Source organism: Balearica regulorum, chromosome 3 (assembly GCF_011004875.1).
Source record: "Balearica regulorum gibbericeps isolate bBalReg1 chromosome 3, bBalReg1.pri, whole genome shotgun sequence".
Classification (NCBI taxonomy): Eukaryota; Metazoa; Chordata; class Aves; order Gruiformes; family Gruidae; genus Balearica; species Balearica regulorum.
Genome location: NC_046186.1, coordinates 106,456,463 through 106,480,042, shown reverse-complemented (window position 1 = coordinate 106,480,042; position 23,580 = coordinate 106,456,463). Strand labels below are relative to the sequence as shown.

Below are 23,580 nucleotides of genomic sequence, written 5' to 3'. Positions count from 1 at the left end.
TAAATTTGGGCCTCCGTGCTAAAGTTATTTGATTTTCTTGTCATAAAGTTACAATTTTGCTTGAATTGAGAGGGAATTATTGCAAAACTTAATTCTTTCAAGTTGGTTAAGAAGAAAGTAGCAAAGATGGGAAGAAACTCTATTAGATAACCACTTATATGGAATATTTCACTGCAACTAAATTATATATTTGGAAGTAGTCTGCACTCTACTAATGTGTAGACTATTCCACACTATATAAATTTATGTATTTCTATTTATTATATTTACCTTAATGAAAATACTTTTGTTTTCCTTCTCCTTGAGCATTTCAGTTCTTGTGGCCTCCCCATATAAATGTAGATAATTATGCAAGTTTCCAGATTGCCACTCATCTTTGTCTTCCAGTGCTCTTCTGTAGTTGAATCTCTCTTTAACTCCCACTAATTATTGATAATTCTTCAGCTAGTAAGGGGGAGGGAGGTGTGGTGTGAATCTGGAACACTGCCTCCTAAAAGAGAGAGAACACCTTGTTAAATTCCCCGCCCCCCTCCCACTCTTAATTGTGTGTAATTATACTTTGTACTGTTTTCTATGTTTTACAAACAATTGATAACTATGTTCCTTCCCTTAAGTTTGTTCATTGCTTCATGGACAGAATGAAAGATGACATGAAAAATGTGCGGTTTATGTATACCTCTGTCTTTCGCTTTTTGATAGGCTGTTGCAAATGAGTCTGGACTGAACTTCATATCTGTGAAAGGTCCTGAACTGCTAAATATGGTATGCACTAATCATTGTCCTTTTGTTATTTATGGAATTCTTGCCCAAAGCGTGGGCAAAATTCCTGATGATTACACAACTGATCCTGGTGCAATGACGTTTCCTCATTTAACCTCTGCTTAAAGTTTTTAGCAGTGAAGTTGTTCATGTGAAAAGGAAAAAGCTATCTGGGTAGTTTAAGTATGTATCTTGGTTCAAGTTACCTGGCAGATGGAGCCTTGTTGACTGAGTTAGGATTTCTAGATGACCAACTACATGCATCATTATTTTTATGTTGATCAGGAAGAAGAACAAAAATTCAAATTTACAGTGAGAACAGTTGGTGATCAGTAACTGCAAATCAGCAGCTTTCACTAAGCCAAACAAAATTTTCAGCTTTCAAGTTCAGAAATGTGTTTTGCCAGTCATTTTAGCTTCGTAATGGAAGTTTGAAACCTTGGAAAGCAATGTGGGGTTGTTCTGGGTTTTTTTTTTTTCAGTTGATCAAAGTAATTTTTAAAGAGTTTAAATGTTAACAGATGAAAGTACTGGACTTAAAAGTGGTTTTAGAGTTAAGAGAATGTGTTGAACTGAGCAAGATGGCTGCAGCCTACATCTTGGAAGACCATGGCAGTTACCTGTTTATCAATAATGTGGAAGCTAAAACCAAAATACTGGATTTGATTATTCTTTTCTCAAACTTTTTTTTTGTATGTGTGCTTCAAGTACTCATACAGGCAGGAAGTATAACTCTGAGTTAGTGAGGAGCCCTACTTCTTTGTGGAGTAAAGAGAAAAGGTCTGGCTGTGATTCAGAGACTGTGTTAAGACATAAATTGTATCAAAACATGTTTGTTTGGGAAAAGTGAAGTGTTTGCATTTATTACTTGGCAACACTCACCCCTGCAATTCACCATTCAGAGTGAAATTCTGGTTTACTTTTCAGTTCCCTACCACCAACGCCCGTCTTCAGGCAATGACTATACGTATGTCAGATGTTCATTGTGTTCGGATTGCTCACTGGGTTTTTTATGAACAGTTGAAGAACAACAGGGTCCGTAATGGAGATTGTTAATTCTCATCAGCAGAATGATGAGTTAGATTTATTCCCCAGAAAGCAGGAATTCTGTTAAACTCTGAATGGACTGCAAACTGTCAAAAGTGAGCTAGTGACAACTAGTTCCTATGTAAATCTTGATCAGTAAGGAAATACAGGTAACTTTATCAGAAATAAACTGGTTAGCAGGTTGCACTCCTTCCTTGCAAAGCACCTCAAATAGTGTTTAAAACTGTGCGCTTTTTTTTGTTGTTTTTTTCCAAGCAAAATCTTCATGTCTTACATTCTTTTGCTGTGATTTGTCATTTTAGTATGTTGGTGAAAGTGAACGTGCTGTACGTCAGGTATTCCAGCGTGCCAGGAATTCAGCCCCTTGTGTTATATTTTTTGATGAAGTTGATGCTTTGTGCCCTCGGAGGTCTGACCGTGAAGTGAGTCCATCTTAAGATATCTCCATTAATAATCTGAGTTGCAGCTTTTGTGGCATTGTGCTAGCAACACAAGTACCTAGAAGGGTACTACGTTCAGAAAAACAATCTGATCGGCTTTCTTATATCTGAGAAAAAATGTTGGCCAAATTTTATAAAGCTTAATACTTTTTAAATTATCTATGAAATGTGTGTATCTCCACCAGCTTGGCTGTGTAGAGCCATAGGAAAAGAGGGAGGGAGTGCAGTTTGATATCATGTTTAATTTATTGCCAAATCCTGCTATCTCCTTGCAACTGTAATGCTTGCATGAAGTATGTATTGATTTGAACATGAACTGGGTCATAAAAATATTTGAGGCAGGAGCATACATGAAATGTGTTAGACTTCAGAGCTATTCCACCCATGAAGTTTTCTCTCTCTTGTTTTTTTATGTTTTGGAATAGGAGCTACCTACACCTAGAATTAACTTCTGCTTTTGGGGGGGGTATTTTCTTAGCGCAAACTGTTAGTGCATTGAAAGGAAAGCTGCTCTGTTTTTTATGCAGAGTATCTTTTATGATACTGTACGGGTGCACGTATGTTGATAGCTGAAAGAAAAGATGCTTTTTTTCAATAGACAGGTTGAGGACAGTACTGTTCAGATATTGCCATCAATGACTTTAACAGAAAGACTGTAGTTCTAGTCTGTAAGGGAGAGGAAGTTTCAACTGTTTCTGAATCGTACCTTGTCTTCTGAATTTTGCGTACTTTACTTCCTATGAAAGATAGCCAAGCTGGAAAGTTCAGACTTGACTTCTTGAATGTCCTGAGGTGGTGGTTCCCACAGAGCCATAAATGAAGGTGTCCAGTACTAGGTACCACAGTAGGCATAGATGGTAGCCAAGGAGGGGGAACAAGTGTGCTTTGGCATCACTATATCTCGTGTCTGTGGTGGCAGCAGCAGGCAGCAACTTGGTGCCTAGAAGCCCACCCCTGCCCTTCACAGCCTCCTTTAAGCATGTGGAGGTACTATATGGGCAGGAGACTGCTGACTGTATTACTTGGGCTGTAATACTGGTGACAATCCTTGAGATTCCTATTTGAAACTCAGGGGTGTTTGGTGTTTCAGTTGGCTTTTTGAGACCTGTGTGCATTTTCACCACATATTCTAATTATACATAGGTGGATTTATATCTTTGTACATTTAAAATAAAACAGTAACACTTAGAACAACATTCGTCAAAATCATCAAGCAGTTTTACTGCATAATTGAACTCTTGTTCTCCGGCTCCTCTCCTTTCTCGCTCTGTCTCCCCGACTCTAGAATGAAATGCAGATTAAGCTATTGAGTGTGGTTGCAGGATGTCAGTACTATGGAGTTAACATTTAACTCTTGAGTAGCTGAGCTACTGAAAGCAAAGAGGTTTAAATATTTGGATAACTTTTTTTTTTTCAAAACCTGAATACCGAGAAGTTTTGGGTGTTCTTGGAAGAATGACTACTATAAATATTGATATGTACTTATTTAAGTGAGTCCATAATTTTTAATGGGAAAGAAAAGGTTTTCCACATGTTACAATGTTTGGTAGGTATATAGGTAGCATGAATTTGGGGTGGAAACAAGCTGAGTCTATGATAGTAGAAATGTAGAATGCAGTTACATTAAAAGTATGAAAAAGAAATTTTGTCTTTGAATAGTATTTCAGGGCAGGGAGCTAGTAGATCTTTTGTTTCTCTTACTTTGACATATTCACATTCCCATTGTTTCCTCAATTTTGTTGACAAATTTATCCTTTTAAAGTCAGGAGCGAGTGTCCGAGTAGTTAATCAGTTGCTCACAGAGATGGATGGTCTGGAGAATCGTCAGCAAGTTTTCATTATGGCTGCCACAAACAGGCCAGGTAAGGACCCAAAAATCATAAACAAGAGAAATCAGACATCCTTGGTTCTCTTCTAATGAAATCATGTGTTCTTACATATTTGAATTCTATAACTAACTTTGTTCTGTACTTAAAATTACAGTGTCTCCTCAAATCCAAACCTTTTCTGATCAGTTAATCTGTTCCACATGCTTGTGACAGTGAGATGAAGCAACCCCTTTAAAATGTGTTAATTAGCACCTGGTACTGTTGCTGTAAAATGCTTTGAAAGACCTTTGACTTAATTGGACTTTGGATTATCTCCTTGGAACATAAAAGAACAAGAGAACTAAACCATAAATTATGCAGGTTTTTTGCTGCTTGCATTGATTTTTCTATCCAAAGCAACCTTATAGTTTTCTGCTATTTTTAATTTTTTTTTTTTTTTGTCTTGAGGCATCTGTCTAATCTTAAATAATTTTTCCATTTGCCTATTTTTTGCTTCCTGGGCTTCATGTTCTGAACTCATTTCCCTCAGCCTGAAGCTGTTCTGCTGTTCCCTCACGTTTTGTCAAACTTTGATATTGACAGCTGTCTGTGCCCCTTTGCTAGCTCTTCAGCTTTTGGTAGCTTGTGCAATTCCTGCAGCATCTTCTTAGTTAATAAGTTACATACTGACATCTACTTTACAAACACTATGTGTTTTACAGCCAACTTTTTTTTTTATATATTATAGAGAAGTCTTGTGTTTTATATGTAGCAAGGAACTTGTCTCATCCTGAATTTGAACTCTGGATGCTGAGAGTTAGAAGTAAAGGAATTTGTTGTCAAGTATAGAAGGAAACATATGCATGAAGATGTTGCACTTCTTGGTTATAAGCATTTTTCTGAATATTGGAACTGAAATGAAATACAGGATTACTAGTCCATTATGGTAAAACCATACTGGTTTAGGTACCAGAATTTTGGAAAGAATGTTTGCGCCTAGAGCACGTATTTGGCACATTATTAGTAACAACAGGACACAGTTAGTTGGTTCATACCTGCATATATTAAATAAGGACAAGATGTAAAATTCTGATGAGAAATAGCTTAACAGGCAAAACTAGTAGCATAGCTACTTTGGATATAAATTGGAAGATGAGAAAGTTAAAATATTTGACAGATTGCTTGGGTCCTATAGATTAAGGAAAAATTGGTCTGAAATCACCTAAAATAGGCAAATATGAGGGTTTTTTGTTTTTCCAATGGTCAAAAAATTCAGTGATTTTGAGGAAGGTTTTCCCATCTCTTGAATTCTTTGCACCACTATCAGGCTTTTCAGGCCTTCTACATGGTAAAGTATGAGCAGTAGATGCTTTTTTTTAAGTTTTCCTGGCATGAGCTTGATGATTCTGACCTATCCAATGTAGAAAAGAGAATAAGGTTATACAATGTAGCACATCTATATATAGGTAGAGTTGGATGTACCAAGGGAGTTAGTACTAGTGTCATCAAGTTGCCTTAGAAAAGAGATCTCTTGCTAAATTAGTTACGCTAGCGTAAATATGTATGTCAAGCAGCCTTATTTGTTAGTGTTTCTCAAGGGCTTCATATCTAATTGCTGATGACAGTAAACTCCTCATTATCTCTTGACTGGTAGTTTGGGCTGTGAATTCCAACACTGCTGAAGGAAACATCGAGCTCGACTTCCTGCGGTGCCACCTCAGGTGTACCACAGGTATACATGGGACGAATACTTCTAGGGCCAGTGTGCGTATATGGCACTGTTCTGAGCTAATGACTCCTCTCATAGACGCAGCTGAGTGCAAGTAGTTTAGTAGCTTTACAAGGACCAGTTTAGAGTAAATGTTGCTCAGATGTTAATTTCAAGGTGTGAATGCTTGGCAGCTTGGTCCCAATTCCCAGCTTTGCTGGGTTTAGATTTACACTGATTCAGCGCTCGCTTATGGGTCTCATTTTCATGCATACATGAAATAAACATCTGTGCAATTGTTAATCCATCGCTTTATAAACCTCATACTGGATGCAGTTTTACCATTATGGTTGGTATAAAGTACTTCTGTAATGGTTTGGGGATTTTTAAAATTTTTTTATTTTTCAGTTTTAAAAAGTCACTGTTGCCTTTTTCAGCTACAGTGGTAGATGTACTGTTTTACTATACCGGAATAGTTAAAATTACAACGCTTTCGTGAGTAATGAGGGTTGAACTAATATTTGAGGGAAGCTGGGAAATTTGTAAGGCATGAACTCAGCAGTGTATTACTAGCCAGTGACATTGATGAAAAAAGTTAATTTGAGGCAAAAATGCCAAACGTAAAGAAAACACAAAGGCAGGGATAACAAATATCATTATCAAATTGAAGGTTATAAATGTATCTGCAAATTCTGTAAATGGCAATGAATTTTATCTTGGTAAAGGAGTTGTTTTTATCGTGTGGGCAAATAATTTTTTCTGAACAGCAAAGCTTGGCACATCCAATTTTTGCTAGGGGAGCCATTTATCTATGCAGTTTGGATAGGATGGATCTCTTGCTTCAGAAGGGTATCGGCTGTGTGTGTGAATAATGCTTTGGATAGGTTTAAATTACAAACTTCTGTGATATCTGCATTTGTCAGTGTGGAGAAATATAGTTTCCAATTGATGCAGCTTTTATCAGTACAACTTTTACTGAAATTGTGGTTAAACTGGGGAAACTGATTTTTCTCTGGTGTAGTTTATTCACTGTTTATGGGGCTTAGGAAGAGGCAGCGTTCGCCTAATTAAATTTTACCAGTATGGTCTGGGTACTTAATAGGAGCACACTGCAGGTAAAGAACAGTGAAGTCTGTGCTAGTAAAGAACTCTTACCATCCTAAGAACAAAATGTCCAAGCAGAAACCTGTGGGAGAACCATAGCCTATACTGGCTAGTATATTTAAATGATTCTCACAAACCAGAAAAGTTGTGGTGCCTGAAAAGCTCTTTTGCTTATAAATTTGACATTTATAGGAAATATTTTTCTGTCATACTTATGTTGAATAGAGGTGCTGGGGGATTGTGTAATACAAATCTAAATAATATATGTGTCCCAGCAGAACTTCCTGGAATCTTCCACTGGGCCAGTATCGTGACATGTGAGATCTCATCTTCTTAAATCGGTATTAGTATGATTTAATGGAGAGAAAATGGCTTTTAAAGATGCTTCTTTTTTTAGAGTGGTTGCATGCATGGTAGCTTTTATAGTTGGTTGCTGTTACTGTTCATGACTGTTAGCGTGTGTGTTGTCAGCATTGTAGTCTGAGACACCATGGTGCCAAAAGAAGTCTTCTCTCATAAAACTATTGTTGTTGTAAAAATAATAGTACCAGCAGTAGGGTAGCAGTGGCTCAACCAGTTTTGGCATCAACGTATGTTCCTGGCACAGTTGTTCCAGTGAAGTGTTAGCACCTGTGACAAGGTGTTGTTGTGAAATGGTGGTAGTTTATATACCCCATGGCTGAAGACTGCCAAAGTCTTTTTTTAATAGCCTTTAAGGACTTGGAACATTCTAATTCCCATTTTGCCAGAAGGGCAGGCACACAATAGCTTGGTTCCTTTGTTTATCATATACAGTCTGCAAATAGTAATTCTTATTCTGGCAGTGCTGAAATAAACCTTTGATCTGTCCTTAAAAGCAGGATATTTGAATGTTTTTTGCACTTACTCAGTGACTTTGAAAGTACTCTGTAGATCTTTCTTGACTGCTGCTAAATTAGCAGGGATGCAGTATTCCCAACTCAATCTCTTTCCACCTAAATGCAGAAGTAATGTCAAACTTTGTCTGAAGAGGATTAAACTTCTAAAGCACTCAATGTCATTAAAAAGACAGAGAGGAGGGGAAAAAAAAAAAAAGGCAGAAATGTCGTGTCCTGTTACAACTTTATGGGTCAGAATAATTGTATTCTTTTTCAGTCTACTTCCTGCCCTAAATCCAAGACTAAATAGTTACAAAACCATCAAGCACTACTGTTAACTGAAGTCTGTAATTTCCCACAATTTTCTAGTTACCAGCATGAGTTTCAGTATTGGATACTGCTGCTTTCTGCTCTTTTTTTACTTCCCCAGGCTTTGAACATTTATAAACTCTTTAGAGAAATGCTGACCAAGGCATTAGCAGCATTTACCCATGGGATCTAAGGAGCTGTGTGTAACCTGAGGAAACAGGCTAACTGAGGAAATCAGTGAAACACTGCACACTGATAGTGATTTAAGCTTGATGTAAATTTGGTGAGGTCTTTGCTTTTATTCACAGTCTTTTTCTCTAGCTTTTTTAAATTAATTCTTGCAAAATTCCCCTTCTACTGTTGTCTTAGAGCATGGTCTGAGTTTCACTGAGCTCTATTTTTCTTTAGCAAGTTTATGTTAGTTTTCTAGAGCTATTCACCTGAACCACATGTTTTGAAGCACAATAAAAAAATAATCTTCGGGCTCTGACAATAGTCACAGTTTTGGTTTGAGTTTTTTGTTTGTTATGTTTATGCCTGTTTATACATGTTGCTGAATTAAATGCAAGATAAGATCTAAGAAAAGCACCTAATATGTGAGTCATGGAACAATTTCTTTCATGATAGTTCTAACTCACACAAATTATATTTCTGTATTTCACCAGCCCTTGAATGTTATGTGTCTTTCATAGTAACTTTAGTGGAGTTCGTTTGTTGTGTAGGAGCAAAGTTGTCAACTGCAGTGTTCATCTGGAGTCTCAGAAAATCTTTTAGGGCTTCTAAGCATACGTTCCAGAACGTCATAAATGTGAGGACATAGATCTTGTATATTTCAAATATAATTTTAAAGGCTGTAGTGAGTATAGAAGTTTGATGGACTCGGCAAAATAGACATCTTGCTGATAAGCACTGAACTTTGGTAAACATTGCTGACTTGTACAGTTGAGATAAGACATAAATAATCAACTGGAAATGAGTGTCAGACTAACAGATTTTATTACAGGACAATAAAATGTCACATTATAGGGACTCATGCAAAGATAGTTTCAATAGAATTTAATGGAGAGGATAAAATTTTGCAGTAGTTTGGAGAATAGTGTTGCAAAGTGAAATATTACATAATTTTCTAGAGGCTAGTGCCTGTTTTAACCTTTAAAAAGAAAGGAAGGAATGGATGTACTCTAAATGTCTCTTTAGGTAATTTTGCAAAATTATTTGGAAAATGGTACTACTGTCTTCTAACGACATAGTCAACACCATTGACTACTACATCAGAAAACCAAGACAAAAAAATTATTAACTAGACACTGCTCTTAATAGAAGTTTATTCTCTCTGTGAGACAACTGCTTGGAAAAGAAGTGCTGTGTGTTACCACGTTTCCATGTTTCACTTTCAAATTTGAGAGATAATGGTAGTCTTTGAAAGAGGTATCTACGATAACTACCTTAATTTCATTGAAATGTTAAATGTATCTGAAATTAGTTGACTCTCTTCTGTTCAGATAAGTTTCAAGATAATAGATATGAAGAGAACATTATGATTTATCAGGATGGAATGCTTTGAAGTTCCTAAAAGGGGAACATTCTTTGATTCTTTAAACAGATATGAAGTGCGTATAATGAGTGAATTTGACCAATGAATAAATACTAACTTTCTTTTTAATGTGATTTGAATTTTCAAGAACTTCAGGCCCAGATCTGGACCAGCAGAGTAAAGTTAATTGACCCGTGAGGAGATGGGGAGTGTAGATCTGTGTTTTAAACTTTGGTATGGTCTTCTCGTTGTAAACACCATTACTGCAACTTACTGAGTTAATATGACTTGTGATAACTCTTTGAACGCAGGCAATGTAATCGTTTACATATAAATGGATGAATGCATCTTTAGACCATATCGTTAACTTTGTATCGTTGGACAAATAGCATGGCAAGTGCCATGTTCTCAGCATGCAAAATGGAAAGAGTATTTTCCGTATCAAGCTTACTATCTTTAAAGACCTTTTGAAACTTTAGAATGGGGAAGTTATCAAGTGCGTGATGTTGTAACACAATCCCTATTGAGAGTACTTGTTTTCATGTTTGTAACTGATCTGTTGATCACACTTTGTCATCTCATCTTAATAATGTGGCAAGACTTCTGTCCACAGACACACAAACAGGAAGTGCACTTGTGCCAAAAGCAAGATACAGTATCATATAGAACCACACACAGATGTATAAGAAAGATGTTTTTGTCTGAGCCTGCTGTGGCAGGGATCCTGTTTAACCCTTGTTTCATCTGGCCTGGATTAAATTAATACAGCAAGTTCTTCCTTTCTTTTCTCACCATTCGTGTCACATTAGCAATAGCTGATATTTCCCGACATAGCGCAGTCATGGCCAAAGACATCTATGTCGGGGAAAAAAAATTGCTTTTGTCCAAGAAAAAGATGGTGGAGCAATTTTTAGTGTATGCATCTCATTCTACTTTTTGTCCTTTAAGCATAGGTGAGAGAGTAATTTGAACAAAACTATGCATGTCTTTAAAAAGTGAATCAGGACTACGTTGTGGTAGGATCAGGTAGTTAGAGTCTTGACAGAGTTAAGCAAACTTTTTTCATTTGCAAAAAAAGTGATACTGGTGCTACCATGCTACTGGTTTGGGTGCTGTGGTTTTTGGGGGCTTTTTATGGTAAGGATTAACAGCTTAACTTTTCCCAGTTCTTCACCTTTTGTATACATGAATGCATGTAGTTTGACTGTCAGCTACATTTTGTCAAGAGGATGTAATGATTGTAAGGGTGTTGACAGCTTCATTTGGAGTCCTTGATAGTTTCCAGCTTAAGACTTAGGTGTAACTTTCAACTGTTACTTTTGGGTAAGGTTCTTGCAATAGCTACCTAACACCTCTATATAACTTGCAGACTTCAAAACAGTCTGTTATACTAAAAGTACTGTTTTCTTTATGTCTTCTGTGGGTGCTTTTGTGACTTTGCTGTTGGTATTACTGTAGTATGTAGGATATCATAGATTCATGTAGGTTGGAAAAAACCTTTAAAGATCATCAAGTCCAACCGTTAACCTAGCAATGCCAACCAACCACTAAACCATGTTCCTAACTGCCACATCTACGCGTATTTTAAATACCTCTGGGGATGGTGATTCAATAGAATTCCTCAGTGAAACAGAGCAAGTAATACCATCATCAGTTTTGGTAGATGGGGAAATGGGGCATCAAGAAGCATTTAGAAACATCATCCAGGCAGTTCGTGCTGAAATACAAATATAACCTGGAAAAGACCTCGATTCCTGTCTGTATCTCTTGTATCTCTTAGTATTTGTATCCTTACTTACTGTTTGTGGAAGGTTGGCATTGAAGCCCATAGTGCTAAAAGGCTTGTAGACATTTCTATTACATTTAAGCTTTGAATGGTATCTATAAACGTTTGTGGTGATTTTTGATTTCTTTCTTCTCCACACATAATAAAATTTGGAGTCTGTAGTTCTTCCTAGGAAACAAATTCTGTACTTTGCAGCTCTATTTTGTGTTTTCAAGGGTTTCCTATTTTACCATTCAGGAAATTTAATATGTAGTAGGAATGCAAATGACCAGTAAAATTAAGTTTACATATTGGTGCCTATGATTGGCCCTGTGTACTTGTTAATTTATCACTGTGCCTTTCAAGTAGATTTGCAATGGTTAATATGGGTAGAGTTAGCTCCAATATAACAAACTGGAAGCATTTTTTCCCCTTGTTATGAATTAATGTGGAATTCCTCACTTCACTATGCTAGGTATGAGAGTAAAAATGTTCTAGTGCTGTAGTGCTGACGACAGAGTTGCCCTCGTTTGTGAAGAGATGAAACTGGTATTTATGAGCCATCTTTGAGCAGATGCAGCTTAATTGTGCTGGGTAGTAGACGCTTCTACTTGTCAGAGATGAAACTATTTCAATCAGCTATTTTAATTCTCAGAGCTTCACATCATGTCACAAAGGCTTCTTGGAATCTGGGTACAAGTATGCATATATTCCTTCTCATGTGTACAGTTTCCTAAGAATATATCTCATTTCTGGATTATTTTTTTCTTTCCCCCTCCCTAAGATATAATTGACCCAGCTATCCTGCGTCCTGGTAGACTGGATAAAACACTCTATGTGGGTTTGCCACCACCTGAAGATCGACTTGCTATTTTAAAGACTATCACCAAAGTGAGTATTTGGAAATAAATCCTTATCTTGAAGCTTGGCGGAATGATTTAAGACAAATTAAATTTTACAGGGAATTGCAGCATCCTGTCTCATGAAACACTTTCAGATAATATGCGAGGTCATAAAAAGAAACTGTCAGCCACATCAGCTGTTAAATTTGCTCTGAGACTGCAAGGCATTGATAAATCTTGAGTAAAGCAAACCTGTTGAGTATAGAAGCTGCTGCCTTTATAGTCACAGTTTGAACAGATTTAATTAAAAAATTCCTATCTGTGTGACTAATGGGCCTGGAAGTGTTTTGTAAGCTTTTTTGGGGGGAGTTCCACACATTCACCAAAATGATTCACAAGCTCCAGCTGTATTTGCTCAACAGTAATTGTGACACTTAATTGCCTATAGGATTAAAGGAATGTTGTGATGATAGAGGTTGTAAGTCAAAGTAAATGTGAAAGTGTAAAATACATTCATGGGTCCTCCCTGTGGTTAATGGCATATTCTGCCACTTCAGAGATTTGGATTAGAGAATTCTATTGGAGTATTTCTCTAAGTACAGTACAGCAGTAATCAAGGCCTTAAAAAAAGAACATACAAAGCGTTACAAATTACTTGGATGTTTCCTACTTTTTCCAGTAGATCAGCATTGATTGTTAAGAGCAGGTGTCCTATCAGATTTTTTTTTTTGAGCTGCAAAGGAGACCAGGTCTTGGCTATAGAGTAAAGATAGCACTGTATTATGAAAAGCATGGAAAAAATATTTGGCAAATTTGTAAAAAAGATAATTCAGACTTGCGTAAGCATAAAGTTGTGGTGTAGGCAATGGTTGATCCCATAGGCGAAAAAGTATTTTCCCCCATTTTACTGTTAGCAGTAGATTGGTTTATTGTTTCTAAGTTTTATAAAAACATTTCTGTTAACTTTTTACAACCCTGTCCTTAAAAATGGTTGCCTTTTAAAAGGCCTAGTGAGAATTTGAGTGTAACATCCATGAGTCATTCTTCAAACATACTTTAAGGAATTATGGTTTTTATTTTACCGATTTATTTTTAAAGATAACTCAATATTCTTTAAAAATTCGGCTTATATGATTGTTCTGACTTAATACAAACAACCTTGTTCTTCTGGAAAAAGTGAGTAGCCAGGGTCAGTCACTAAAGTGTCTAAACAGAGCAGAAGGATTCTGGTACAGAGTTTACATCTGATCTGTTTTTTAACATACAGGTGTTGAGCCTTGCTCTCCGTAATTTTTCCTGGAGAATCTTTGGAGATTTGTAACGGTTTCCATGTGCTCTCACTGTAGTGAGTGGCATAGGAAGACAGTGCAGCAAAGCTTGGTGCAAGACTTCATGGGAGGGGAAGGTGGTATTAGACAAACTTGATGTGTCTCACTCTCTCATGGGTTTCACTTGCTCACACTCTCACAGCCACATATAGTCACAGAGATGCGTACATCCAAGTGGTAGGGCTGGGATCACTGGTGTGCAGCACTGAGGATAAGGAACTCGGTGTTGAGTCCTCACTTCATCTCTTGGCTTCCTCTTTACTGGCAAAGACAAACTGGTTGTTAAAGAGAACTGTTTTCTAGATTCCCTTTAAAAATCAAACAGTTCAGAATCATGCTTACTTCAGCTGCCATAAATCTTGGGTGAGGTCGCTGAAAAATGTCTTTGCTCTCTCCTTCTGGGAATCTTTGTGGCTACGGTCTGTCTTCCTGTTGGGATAACACCGAGGAGTGGCACATATGATGTGGTAACCTTGTCGTTACCCTGTTACCACAGCATATTTGTCTTCTGCTGACAAAACGTCTTTGCTGTGGCCTTATCTGCTTATGGGCCTTCTTATAAGCAACGCATTGCATAGTGTTTACCAGTTTGGTTCCTGTGGATCCTGTCCTTGGTTATCAAGGCATGTTATTTCTGGAATGCCAGATACTTCCATGCATACTTAATTCATACTAGTCTTAATATTTTAGTTACAAACCTTTGTAGTGAATGAGGTGTTAAGTCTTTCGTGGATTTTTTTTTTCCTCAGCTCGTAATTAAGAGGCCATCAGAAATGAGATACAAACACTCTCTGAATGAGTCTTCCTTGTGTTTCTGTGTTCATTCCATGAGGAGGCTGGTGCTATTTTCACTTTACTGCTTCTGCAGTCACCAGAGTTCTCGTAAAGCTAGGCAAAGATTTGCATTTCTAGTGTTAAGAAGTTAAGAACAAGAACTGGGTTGTTATTTTCTTTAAAAAGATACAGGAATTAACTGCAAGAACAACATGGAATTTGGAGAGAGGAAAATATGTTAAATTAATTGAAATACCTTATTTTTTGTCAGGCTTCATCCATTCACTCTAGGTAAGGAAATTTGAAAAATCTGCGTACAGGAACACTTGCTTAAATATGTGCTCAGGGCTAGATAAAACAAGATGTTTGGTGCAGATGTGAGTGGCTTCTGGGTGACGGTATGCATTCCCAGAAATCCCCAAGGAATACATGCACAGGATGTGGAAACTGAGAATCATTGCTGAGGGGAAACATAAATGCTTACAAAGGCAGCACGAGGAGTAGAAAAGAGAGTTAGGAGGAGGAATACAGACAGCCTAAATATAGGTTGAAGCTTTGTTGTGAAAGAGTCTTATTTCAGTTATTTTGTACAAATCAGTCATTTTCAAATTGCATGTTAATTATGTAAGAGAAGCATGTCTTCACATGTTTAAGTTGTACTTATGTTCCTGCAAGCTGTATCAAGCTTCTATGGTGCACATACTGCTGAGCTTGTCTCCAGAGCAGGCAGATCATCCCACTCAAAAAATGCCCAACATGTGTTGCTACTCAAAGCAATAGGTAAAACATTTCTTTTTGCAGAGAAGGTGTCTCTCTGGCTTGCAGTCTTGTATGACAATTTCTAAAGCATCCCATATGAAATTATATGAGGCTTCCTTGTTTCCAGGTTACAGTCTCCTTTCAAGACGTTTCAAATTAGGCTTTGTCTTTTTGTTGTTGGTCTGGGGTTTTATCCCCCTTTCTAACTGGTATTCTATCAAAGATTCATTCAAAATTGCTCTCTTACTCTGCCCAGTCTTGATTATCCTACTGCCTGTTCAGTATTCAAGGGTTTTAACTTGCCAGTTCCTGTACTTTTTTTTTCCCTCATGAAAGTATTGTAGGAATGTGGTATATTAGTTTACCTGAAGAAGTCAGAAAAGAATTATATGAATTTGTGCATTTCTGTCAAATGAGTTTCTGGCAGAAATATATCAGTTGTATGAAAAAGTGTCCTTTCATGTCTAAACTCAGGTGTTGTTTGATACCATAGATATCTAGAATCTCTGTACTACCATGATACTACTTTACTGTTGTCTAAGGGTAATACATGCTTACAATGTTTGAAAATTGTGTTGGCTAGTTTTGAGTATAACTTACAATGCTCTTCAATATTTTTTCTGTTGGAGATGCAAAAATACTAACAAAAGAAACCACTTGAGGGATCTTTGTGGAGGAAGCAGTCATAATATGGAAGAATAGTGTCAAGGTCTACAGGAATGTCTACAGTGGATGTAAACTTTAATGAAATCCAGAATAGAAAACTTCTAAGTTTGAAAATGTATGTCTAGAACATAAAAGATATACAATTAATTTAGTCTGAAAGGTGATAAGACTAAATCTACATGCTTATTGTTTAGCTATTTGATTTCAACACATAGTAAAACTAGAAGAAGATCAGCTAAACAATGTTGTTGATGTAAACAGCTACTTAAGGCATGTCCACATATGGAACAGTGTCAGTGTTACACTGCCCTGTGACAGGCCAGCCATCATTTTGTTAGAGAAAGTCTAATCTGTTTGTAGAAAGTTAAAATTTATCATTACTTATTATTTTGTAATTAAATGTTTTTAAGGCTGGTTGTCCTTCTTGTTGGTTTGAGATTAAAACCAGTGCTAATATTTGTGGATATTTCAGGGAATTTGTCAGACCCCTATGTGATTCCTGATTGATGAAACTTAGTCACTTCGGGGATGGCATGTGTGAAAATAATGTTTTCTTATCTTCCTCCTTTTATTATCTCAACTCCTTTAGGATGGCAGCCGGCCTCCACTAGATACTGATGTAAGCCTTGAAGAAATTGCTTACAGTCAACATTGCGATTGTTATACGTGAGTAGCTTCTAGTTTTGACTTTAATATTTCATGTGCAGTGCCAACAGTCTTCTGATGTGTGATAATGTGTGTTATGTTGTTATTATTAAGAGGCTCTCTTCACTTTCAGGGTTTATACACTTTTTCCCTTTCGGTATTTTTTTTGCTTTCACTTGGGCTTTTTTCCAGGGAGTTGGTAGGAATATATGGATGCTAAAGTCTTTTTCATCAGCAATGGTCCTCTTCATGTTGTAAATACAGATCAGTAGAGGCCTCTTGGTTTTGTTTGGGTTTATTTTACAATTCTTGCATAATCTGAGGATAAAAGAGCCCTCTTTAAGTTGTGGACCCATATACAGTGATGATGAAAGCAAATTGGTTAAACAACCACGCGTTCAGCTGTTCTGTCACACAGCTGAAAGCAACGTATTTGACAAAATAATGAGGGCCTAATTCAACTTATGCTTTGGGAATACCAAGGTGTGTCTTTTAAGAAAGCTTGATAGCCATATCTGCCAGAAAAAAATTGCAATTGCATTCTATAAAACTTTAAAAAGCTTTAATCTATTAAATGATTTATTAATAGTTAATGGTTTGCTGGAGTTCACAAAAGAATTGCTTGTCACAATATTGCTTTTGAATCTTAGAAATAGAGGCTATCACCAGTAATGATTTTTAGATTGTCATTGTTTCATACTTGGGAGAGATGAGTACTTTTTCTTTCTCTTTTGCTCACTGTAATTTTTGTGGGGGAGGTTTGGTTTTGGGTGTTTTGTTTTGTTGTTTTGAGGGCTTTTGTGTGGGTTGTTTGGGGGTTTTTTGTTTGTAGGGTGGGGGGTTTGTGTGGGGTTTTTTGTTGTTGTTTGGGTTTTGTTTTTTAACATACAGCAGCACCCCCAAATGAAGCATAGGGAGTTAATTGTGAAATTTTTCTTTGGTTCAATGACTTTTTTGAAGGCTTGTAAAAAGTTCAACAACTGGAAACAAATATTTAGAAAGACCAATCTGACCATGTTTTGTGGATACTATTATTTTAAGAGCATTTTAACTGTTGATGCAGCTTTGAGCAAGGCAATTCCCTGTTGTAATAATGGGTGATTCCATTTGAATCTATCATAAGACTGATACAAACAAATGTATCATGTTCCCACCAAGTGGCACAATATTAATCAATCCTTTGGCATTTTTAAGGATGCTGGGCGGGAAGTTTTGTCCCTTACCTTGCTTCTCATTTATTTGATTTTAATCTGTGGCTAAAACCTGGAGGACATCACTCCATAATGAAGGTTGCAGCACTGGGTAGTCCTTGGACCTCTTTCCAGTGTTCTTAAGATGAACCTTTATGACAGCACATCCAGTCTCTTACCATCATTTGTAGCGTCTAGCCTTTCTATATGCCATCAGCAAAAGACGAGAGAAATTTATCCTAAAATAACCTGTTCTGTGTGTATCTGCAGAGGGGCAGACCTTTCCGCTCTAGTCCGTGAGGCTTCAATCTGCGCCTTGAGACAGGAAATGGCCCTGCAGAATACTCAATGCAAGAAAGGTAAGAAAGCTTTACAAAAATCTTCACAAAACGGTAAGAAGATAAATGGAATGTAAGGTAGTTCAAGACGATCATAAAGATATGCATGCTGTACATAAATGATCATTGACTTCTGAGCCAAACATAAAGTCAGATTTGTTTCAAGAACACATAAGCATCTTTGGAGTAGAGTACAGGGGAAACGGTTGTGCTGGAGGTTCAGCATTCTTTTCTAAAAGAATCGAACCTTGTAACCTTAAAGTTTATGTTAAATGGTAGTATAAACTTACAATTTATGTACTAGACTGAATATGTCTTTGTCTTTGCCAAATTTCCACATCACTATCAAAGACTAATTATACCGACTTATTTCCAGATTTGAGCACAGTTGTAACTGCACACACACTGATCACATACCTTTGGCACACAGTTGTACTGCGTAACCAAATACATGCACCTAGTAGTAATGGCACTAGGAAAATCTGAGTGCCATTTTTGATCTTAGGTGTTTAGCTCATCAGTGGTTCTTGCCAGGACTTTAACAGGGAGTTAGAAATTGTTTCCAGTACAGTGTCTGCCCTTCCCATATCTTTCTGCACTTTTGGTTTAAGTTGTGTTTTCTTGGTTTTTTAAATTATTATTTTTTTTCTGTGCAGATAGGAAAATGTAATTGGAAACTGAAACTCTTTTCTATAAAATGGGTGTGTATTTAGATTTTTTTCCCCCAGTAATTTTGTTTGTTATTTTATCCTTAAGTAAGAATGCAAAATTAAGATGCAATTGTGACACTTCAGATGATGTCCTTGGAAAATACATTAGGCTTTCATTATGCCTCTGATTTCTAAGAACCATGCTGGAATTTTAATGGCTTTGAATCATTCTTTTTGATCTAGTACATATGCAGTCTCATCTGGTTTATAACAACAGTAGGTTAACAGAGCAGAATGTTTGTATTTCTTGTTTTGAGGGATCTAGCTTGTTCATTTGGGGGGGGGGAAGAAACAAACTATAAAAACCTTCACTGTTGTGTGACTTGGTTACCCAGTTTGCTTGCATTAGATGGAAACAGCTCTTGACTTCAGATGGAAATTTCTGAATGTATTGTGTTTGTTTTTATAATTATCCCAAATACAGTAGACTTTATTCAAAGATGTTCATCATTTGAATCACATTTAGGATTGCAGCCTGAGCACTTACTGTATGAATGTGTTGGCAGCCAGCAAGTCCATAATGTGTGCATAGCTTGATCTGCATGTTTATAGTAGCTGCTGGTTTGGGATGTCCTAGGGTTTGGATTTCCAAGATGTCAGCCCTGGATGGTATGAACATGTACAAGGTGGATTCTGATTTGAGACCAGGAGATGCCAGATATTGGAGTTTGTCTGGGGGAATCCTAATAAAGATTGGGCAGATTTTCAGTTTTACGAGATCCCTTTGAAGTTCCTCATCATTGCCCAGCATTTGACCGCCCAGAACAACTTCAACATCACTTGCAAACTTGGAGTTTCCACTTCTGGCTCCCTTTTCCAAACCACTGATGAAGATGCTGCATAAAACCAATTTCAGCACCACTGCCAGAGTGGGACACTACTGCTGCCTGTTCCATATCCTAAAAAGTGACCATTAAGCTTTGTGTTCCATTTAATCTCCTTTAATCAGCTTTCAGTCCACCAAAGGATCTTTCCTACAATTCTTTGGAGTTTACCAGTCCTCTGGTGGCTGGAACAAGAAGTTACATGCTTTAGCCAGCAGTTCTGCAGTTTTGTAGACAGGTTTCTTCAGCACCTTTGGATGAATGCCATCTGGTCCTGCTGACTCACTGTTAACATTCTAACTAACAACAGACCTATTTTAGTTTAATACTTCCAGTATATTTATGTAATGGATCTAGTTACAAAGAATGTGTAGGGTATGAGAATATCTTGACATTTTCAGCTGCAAAGACAAGTGTAGAGAATTCATTGACCTTCTAAACTATGACCTTATCCCTGGAGTGTCCCTTTTTGTATGTATTTATTTTTTTAAAAGATAGCCAGTGACCCCCACATCACCTGCATAGTCTGTAAAGCTGTTCTTAAGCAAAGAGTCTGAGAGACTTCTTGTTACAGCAGTTAAGAGCAAGCGAGGTTAGTTAAAGTTTTGTATCTTTGCGGTTGAATTTGAAAGCAAGATCAGGTCCTTGTTTGATACTTTCAAATTAAGAGGAAAGGAAACCAGCTATCCTTCACTCATCTATGCAAATAGGAAAAAAGGTGGTTTATGTAATTACTTATTTTTAAAAGATTATACCTGTTGATATACTCCATTAATTTATCAATATAAATTGTTTAAAATAACATTCATACATACTTATTCAGACTAAATGGTTTTGTCATCAGAAATCAAGGCAAACTATGTTAATGCAAGTAGCCAAGGTATAGATTACTGACATCTAACTTCTCTACAGTATAAACAATTGTGCCTGCTTTTATCACACAATAAGCATGAAGTACCCTAACTTATGTTCAATGAGAGGTAAACTACTTTACCTAGCAGTGGGTAAAGGTATGCTTATACCTAGACATAGCTAATACTCTGACATAAGTATCACAGGCTGTTTCATCTTGACTTTTTCTGATAACCATGTCCTTAATGATACTGATCATCTTAGTTAATTTATGCAGTTTTCTCCTTTTATCATTGAGGCTATGTATTGTTTCACAATTTAAGCCTGTAACTTTTTAATCAAACAAAAGTGAAAGTAAAATGAAATTGAGAGCTTCATTTTATTATTTCATGGAGCTTTGATGACTCAATCAAAGTAATTTGGCTCCTGTGAAAGATGCAAGTTGAACTTTTTTTCTTACTGTAAGTAGTGTTTCCTTGGGGAAATAAGTTAAAATGCTGATATTAACTTTAACTTTACATCTTCATTTATACCGGTATAAATATATGATAATGGAAATCTTGAATAAGAGCTTCAGAGAACCAAGATGAGAGAGCAGCAAGGTTGAATGTTGAGTTCAATGAACTTTAACAGCAAGTAATAATAATTGTAGACTATTTGCTGTTCTGTTTTATACCTTAAACAAGTTCTCATCTTTTAATTTAGTGCCTTCCATCTGTTTTGTAGGTTTTTTTAACAAAAATCTTCTGCTGATATATCAAACTCAGACATCAAATATACTCACAAGGAACCTTAACAATTTTTTCATGTCAGTACCTCCCATTTCACATCACAAAGATGTATGTAAAGGTAGTGGCAGTACATATCTGTGGAAGCAAAATGCATCTTCATAAAATATATTAAAAAAATGCACCAAATTGACTCTAAAGACATAATTTTTGTATCCCTATCATATGATGCCAGTGTGTAATGTTAGCATTGTAATGAATATGTATAGTAGTGGTATCTTGGGATTCTTAAGTCTAGATTAAACAAGGTACTTGTGAGAGCAGAGGAATCCATGATCTGAGGATGTCTTATGTCTCATGCTTAACGTCTTCACATACTAAAGAAACCTGTTCAAAAGGTGATGATTAGGAATAATTACTGTGGATAGCTACATTAAGGTTAAAATGCAATTTACATAAACTTAAACACAGGGAGTTGTAAAAGTGAAAGCTTTCATCACTTCTAGGTAATGCCAGACAAGGCAATGATACAAAATTATTTAGGAATTGAGCATGCTGTAGGAAAATTGGAATGATAACAAGATGTTTTCTAAATAACTTAATAAATAACACTCTGTAGGGAAGCTTAATATTAAATATGTACAGAAAATAAAGCCCAGAACCAGACATAGCAGGAGTTGAGGCATTCACTTCCAGAAGGGTTAAAGGACTAAACTGGATTTGATGTAAGCTGCAGCTAACTTGGCATCTCTGAGAATGAAATTCTCGATCTGCAGGTGGAAACACTAATACTTACTTGTTTCAGTAAGTTATTTTAGGTATTCTTTGGCTTAAGGTACAAGGGATAGAGGGATTAAGATCTTGCCCAAGGTCTATACACAGGAGGCTACATAAAATATAAGAGTTCAGATGTTGATAACACTACTGAATTAGATCTCATCCAACTGACTAGCACATGCAATGAGTTAGGTTTCATGAATGCTGCCTTGAAATACATGCAACAATCACTTGATTGCAGGCAAGTGACAATTTTAGTAATTTATTATGCTTTGTTCTTTAAGGAGAAATCAAGATTTCCCATAAACACTTTGAAGAAGCTTTTAGGAAAGTGAAGTCCTCAGTATCAAAAAAGGTAAGATAAGTTTTGAGTACGTACAACTCCTTACTCCCCTGGAAAGGATACTCTCTGTGCTGGAGACTGGTGGGAACAGTTAAGGTTGCAGTATACTTGCACATATTTCAAACTGACACTACCTGTTTCTGCATTAAGCAAACCTGATTTTTTTTGCAAGGTCAGAAATTAAAGTCTTCCTCTTCCATTGCAGATGATGCACTGTATGTAGCTGGATTACCATGCTATCAAGGTTATCTTTCAATACACTTATTTCCAGTTAAAAGTCAAGGCCTTTAGAGTGCACCACACCTTCCACCACCTTTCCACACACCCCCCACATGGGTGTAACACCCAAAGATGCTCAAACATTTCTGTTAATGTGCAAAAGATATCATTTTGAGATAAGACATAAAACATACTTTATAGTCTTACTTATTTCTTATCAGTCTTTTCATTATTTGCATTTATCAAGGAAGTTTGTTTTAGAGGCTTCCTTATGAGCTGTTCTTTTTAATGACTGAACAGCTTTCCTTATAATCATCTTAATTACTGTAATTGAGAAGTTTTATATATATATGAATTGTTATTGCTGCAGAGCTTTTGTTTATAGGTTTCTATATTGCCAAGAGCATGCTGCAACCAAAATACGTTACTATATTCACTCTGAATACTAGCCAAAGAGAAGTTAGCTATTTCCTTTCATTATTATTTTACCTTCCTGGTTTTAGAAAAGTGACCTTTTTTAAAATGTAAAAGTGATCTTTGGCTCCAAGACCCTTTAAAGATGGTGTTGGTTATTGTTTTCTTCCCTTTTGCTAATCACTAAGCAAACCGTTCAGAAGCAACAGCCACAAAAACTTAAAATATGTCCTCTAACATAGCAACCACTGGTAAGTATTAGGGTGTGCTCCTTCTGGTTCTGAGTTAACCAGAAATGTCATTCTGCATCTCAAAGGCCACTGAAATATCATGTCTGAGAACCCTGTACTTCAGTTATATCAATCCAAAGAATTTTTAGTTAGGTATTTTGAAATATCTTTTGGAGTACAAGATACTCACCTATTTCCAGATGCTACTTCCTGTCTGCTAGACAAATTAAATCCCACAAAAACTCTCTCCCAACCTTCCTATGAATTCTGGAGAATAAAAGTTGCATCTTACTGATTTAGTGCTTCTAACTCTTCTTTTACCTCCCATACACATCTCTGAGTTCAGTTAACTTGCTTTTGGTTTAATTGGTTGACTTGAGACAAACCAAATTAAGTTGTTCTTAAAGCTAAGGACAGATATCACCTTCTGAAGCCAGTTATTTAATGGAAGTTAACATCTGAGTATTCTGTTCTTCAAAACAGTCAACTTTGAGTGACTAGTGAAAAGGATTAAGGAACAGTTGCAGTTAAGTTAGACTAGCAGAAGATGATCTGTCTGTTCACTGTGGCAGAACTGGATGGGGGAGGAGCGTCAATTCAGCAGCTCCCC

At 36.6% G+C, this 23,580-nt stretch overlaps 1 protein-coding gene across 2 annotated transcripts in view; it reads left to right on the top strand.

Moving 5' to 3' along the window:
• NVL (nuclear VCP like) overlaps positions 1 to 23,580 on the top strand; it is a 42,429-nt gene that overhangs the window by 17,715 nt on the left and 1,134 nt on the right. For both annotated transcript variants that reach the window (XM_075749346.1, XM_075749347.1), the window contains 7 exons: positions 700 to 762; positions 2,109 to 2,228; positions 4,009 to 4,108; positions 12,116 to 12,222; positions 16,290 to 16,366; positions 17,806 to 17,894; positions 22,049 to 22,119. In XM_075749346.1, the coding sequence (XP_075605461.1) occupies positions 700 to 762; positions 2,109 to 2,228; positions 4,009 to 4,108; positions 12,116 to 12,222; positions 16,290 to 16,366; positions 17,806 to 17,894; positions 22,049 to 22,119 (627 nt within the window). The remainder of the gene's footprint in view (positions 1 to 699; positions 763 to 2,108; positions 2,229 to 4,008; positions 4,109 to 12,115; positions 12,223 to 16,289; positions 16,367 to 17,805; positions 17,895 to 22,048; positions 22,120 to 23,580) is intronic.